The sequence below is a fragment of the Echiichthys vipera genome (assembly GCF_963691815.1).
Source record: "Echiichthys vipera genome assembly, chromosome: 10".
NCBI lineage: Eukaryota > Metazoa > Chordata > Actinopteri > Perciformes > Trachinidae > Echiichthys > Echiichthys vipera.
In genome coordinates, this window is record NC_139835.1 from 20,582,285 (window position 1) to 20,587,224 (window position 4,940).

General features: G+C 41.2%; 1 protein-coding gene across 1 annotated transcript; it reads left to right on the forward strand.

Annotated features, from left to right (window-relative positions):
* Window positions 1-2,894: 2,894 nt before the first annotated feature.
* LOC310953162 (helix-loop-helix protein 2-like) lies at window positions 2,895-3,269 on the forward strand (the record flags this gene model as incomplete). The annotated part of the gene is made up of 1 exon (XM_083922103.1): window positions 2,895-3,269. The coding sequence occupies one exon, from the start codon at window positions 2,895-2,897 to the stop codon at window positions 3,267-3,269; it is 375 nt and encodes a 124-aa protein (XP_083778229.1).
* Window positions 3,270-4,940: the final 1,671 nt, after the last annotated feature.

Sequence of the window (4,940 nt, forward strand, 5' to 3'; positions counted from 1 at the left end):
GTATGATTTTAAAACCAATCTTCCCAAAATGGCACTCCCCTGAATATCGTACATCTCTAAATAAGTAAGTGTCCATTTATCACCATTGCTTCTTTCACTTTTGCTTAATTTAAATGTACACACATATGATGTTCGTAGTTTAAGAGCCTGGTCTGATGTTACATTCAGTTTTTGAGGCCATTTCCATCCCCAATACCTTAATATAGGACACATACCCAAATCAATGAAGCAGCCAAATGAATTCTAACCTGACTGATGAAATAAATTAAAGCATGCACTTAACGCTCTCAAATCACTCAGGTCCTCAGTGAGAAGGGTGTGTATTAACACTTGTGTTTACTAACAACAATTCTAAGCAATCATCTTCACCGCATGACGTGTCTCTCTTCCTGTGATGGGCGGCGTTTCCAGGGTGACATTGCGACAACTGCCACATCTTGGAGAGAGTGATAATGATGTTAGCCATATGCCAAGGCCCTCTCAATAAACCCTGCATGCTCCCCACTGAGCATTTACAGTGCCATTCCTGACAGTGTCAGAGGAAACATTTTTTCACCACTGGCACAGAGGTGAAGGCCCCTTTGGTGATTCACTCACAATGATTATGCTGGTAATGATTAGACTTGACATTTCCCTCTAAGAGATGAGCACATCTTTAATAGAATGCCAGAACCCCCATATCACAAGTACCACAACAGCCTAGTAACACAAACAGAATGACAAGCTTTATTCTCCTGTAGATCATAAAGTGTTTATGCTGTAGATAGATACAACACATATGCTGTAATGGAAGGCACTATGAGTTGCCTTTATTAAGGTGTCCATGTCTTTATTCTTGCTTGGATAAACGAACTGTTTTGATGCAAAGACCTCATTCCCTCACCCCCCTTCTCCTAACACTATACCTTCATCAGCACTGGGTCCATTAAAATGCTCCAAATGTTAAAGCATGTGCTCTGCTGAAATTAACAGCTTATGACCAAACTGAATTGTTGTGCACTGTGGTTTACAGCTATCTATAAAACTCTCATCTCCAGCTCAGGCTTTACAGAAACAAATATTTCTTCAGACAAAGGATGCAATGAGCTGTTTTTCTTTTTTTCATTTTGTACATTTTAATGGGTAGAACAGGTGGAGGCAATTTGAGACCATAAGACACATTTCCCTCGATGTTCTTTAGACACAGGTGCTCACTTGACCTTAAACTAACAGGATCCAAGGAAATCATTGGAAGTAGTTTCACGTCTAGCAGACTATAATCAATGTACACTCATCGACAACAAGGCTGGCAATAAGTTCACTGGGTTTGTAACCTTTAGAATGAAGCGTCTGCACCTCAGACAGATCTAACCAATAAAGCTCTGCGCTCACGTTTCACCTGCTGGGAGAGTGAAAGAGATTTGGACAACAGACGCTCATTATCCCGCCGTGTCGTCACTTCTCTCCAGTTTATGGACGGACGGGGTGTTACCTTGCGCACAAACAGGCGAGGTTGGATAGAAGAAAGAGGCAGAGCAACAAGACACATACTGAAGGATGTGATGCGTCCGGACATGGAGAAGGACGAGAAGGGCTGCAGAGATTTTTCACCCACTTCCTGTTTTCAGCACTTTAATTCCACTAAACTACATAAAAACCAAGACAGCGTGGAGGCTGAGGCGGAGGTAACTCCGCGTGTACCTGCACTGGCTGTTTATTGAAGACGGGATGCAGCTTTAGTATGTGCGACCCTTGAATCCGCTGGCTCTTTTGTTTTGAATGTGCAAGGTAAGTCGAGATGTTACGTTTTACTGATCCTGCACGCCACTGTTCACAACTTAAACGAGCAAGTTATTAAAACTTAAAACATAATGAAATGATGACAAAATAATGAATAGAAAATGAATCCTAACCGTCAAGCAACTCGTTCGAAACATCTTCTGCTAAATAAGAAGTTCGGCGAGAAAAAGAAATATATTATGACGATGTGTAATGAAAAAAATGCATTTTCTTAAAAAGAAAAAAGTGTTACAATCCCAACCATTCCTAAAGGACAAGTAGACTGCACGTGGCACAATATGATGTTCCACTCACCTATGCTTGTTAATTCAATTATTTCAAGATGACAAGAATGGGCTTTAATTATTCGTTATGTTTACTAAATGTAATAATTAGCATTTCGTTGTAGTCTTGATATTATTTCAGCACCTCGGACAGCATCGATCTCTGCGAGCAGCAAGTGTGCAGTTCCGCCACTGTGGGGCAGCACGAGTCCCTCTTATTCCACGATCCTTTGTCCCGCAGGTTTACAATTTGACCACAAAACAAAACTCAATGTGACAGTCAAAAGAGCGACAACCAGAGATGTAATGAAGCCAAGCACACAGTCCGCCTGTTATAACGGCATACAACAACTAAAACTAACCCTAACCCTAAAACTGTATTTTTTAGAAATAACCCATCACATCAATAAGTGACTTAATCCTACAATAATAAACTGTAGACCAAACATTTAAGATTGTGCCATATTTAAAAGTAAAGCAACTTTCTTAGTTCAAAATCTGTTTCAAGTTTGAGATCCTCAAGTTGCATGTAGAACTGTAGTAAATATACTTTACTCTGCACCACTGGATGCTTTTCATATACATATGTAAACCACAACTAAGTCATAGAGTACTGTCTTTACCTACTCTTTATCTAAAGTGTCCTGGGATAACTGTACTTGTGAATTGGCTGTAAATAAATTGAATTGAATTGAATATACACATGCAGTTTTCGTGCATGAAATCCCCTTGCCTAAAATGAAGTTATTGCCTTCGCCCCGATGCCTGTCACACAGCCATACAGTTAAAACAGAATCCTTTCACTGATTTCTACTATTTTCTTCCAGATCTTTCCAATCTGAGGAGACAAGCATGATGCTCAGTCCAGACCAGGCCGAGTCCGACCTGCCCTGGGGACAAACGGACTCGGGCACCCTTCTCGACACTTTCAACGCGCAGTGTGGGTCCGTACCAGATGGACCCGAGGATGGACAGGGCAAGACGCGCTACGTGCACGTGCCATCCCTCAGCAGGGAGGAGAAGAGGCGGCGGAGGCGCGCCACATCTAAATATCGATCCGCGCACGCCACCAGGGAGCGTGTTCGCGTGGTGGCCTTCAACTTTGCCTTTGCAGAGCTGAGAAAACTGCTTCCAACACTCCCACCAGACAAGAAGTTGTCCAAGATTGAGATACTGCGACTCGCGATTTGTTACATCTCCTACCTCAACCACGTGCTGGATGTGTAGGCTGTGAGGAGCAGGAGGAGGATGGACAGAGGCTGGACTGTTTGCAGCCACGACAGCTGAATGATTTCTGGATATGGATACCAGAGGGTTTGAAGTATGCCCATGTATGTGTGGGGTTGTGTTAAATTGATGACTGATTGGTTTTTCAACAACAGTTGCAGGACTACAGGCTCCCTGTCATCAAAAGGGTGAACAGAGTGGAAATATGCTGAAAGCTGCTGTAAATTAGATTAAAGGAAAATTCTGGCACAAAATCACCCCACGGTCTTTTTCGGCAAATAAATCACATAAGCCATCGAGAGAGTTTTTTTTAATTCTTTCCATAAACTATTAACAGAGAAATCCAGTAGAGTCGCTAACAGCTGGACGTGGCTAACACTGATTAGCTTGAGTCATTATGGTGAAGGCATTGAAAGGGATTATTTAACCCACTAATACTGATCAAAATAACACCAAACCTCTGCAGCAGCATGATAAGAGTCCCTACACATAAAACGAAGCACCAACAACGTAGTTAGCGAACCCAGAGTTTATTAAAAGAGTGTTTTGAAAGACTTACCAACTGGCCCTGGTACCAGCTCCTCTCATAGTAAAGTCCATTCAAGTCATTACCAAAGTCAATCCAAAAGGAAGGAGCCAATTGGTGCTTCGTTATGTATGGACTCTTATAATGCTGCTGTAGAGGTTTGGTGTTATTTTGAGTAGTATTAGTGGTTATGAAAGCCGTTTAAATGCCTTCACCGTACTGCCCCAAGCTAATCATTGTTAGCCACATCTGTTAGCGACTCTCCCGGATTTCTCCATTAATAGTTGTTACACGAAAAAAAAACTGTCTCAATGGCTTATTTGATGTATGTGCCGAAAAAGACAATGGGATGATTTTGCGCCGGAGTTACACTTTGCAAACATTGCTACACTTGACTTTAAATTTGCTGCTTTGTCTTTAGTTTTGACTTCCCCTTTGCACCAATTTGTAAATATATTTAATTCAATTTCACAAAAAATAGTCTGCTGGACTTTTGTGTGCTTTCACTATTTGGGATGTGTTGCAGCTAAAAAGGAAATCCATATGTTGGAAATAAACAGTGGAAGCTAATACATGTTTGCTTGTTTTGATCCCAGTTATATAATATATTTCTGAAGGTGAAATTTGTAAGACATTGATATACATGGGCAGATTGTGAGATAATGGGCCCCTGGGCACAGATGCATAAGAGGGCCCCCATCCTGAACTAGAAACCCAAACTCAAAGTCTACTTTTAGTCCTTTTGCGCCTCCTTATGGTCATTTTCTGTTTTTGTCTTTTTGTCACCTTTTTGTGGTTATTTTGTGTGTTTTTTTTATAGTTGTTTTTGCATCTCTGTGATTGTTTTGCATCTATTTCAGTCATTTTTCATGCTTCTGGTCCATTTGCATTGTATCAATCACTCTGTAGTGATGTGGGGTTGTTTGTAGTTGTTTTAGGTGTGTTTGTAGTCATTTAGAATCTATTTGTGATTGTTTTGTGTTTTTTTTCAGCAACATTTTGTGACTAAGGGCCCCTGGCCCTTTGGGCCCCTGGGCCTGTGCCCAGTAGGCCTCTTAAGTAAACCATCCATGTTGGTTCATTTATATAGTCCATATCTTAAAATGGGTCTTATCTGAAAGTTTTCACACGTATTTGAGACTTCA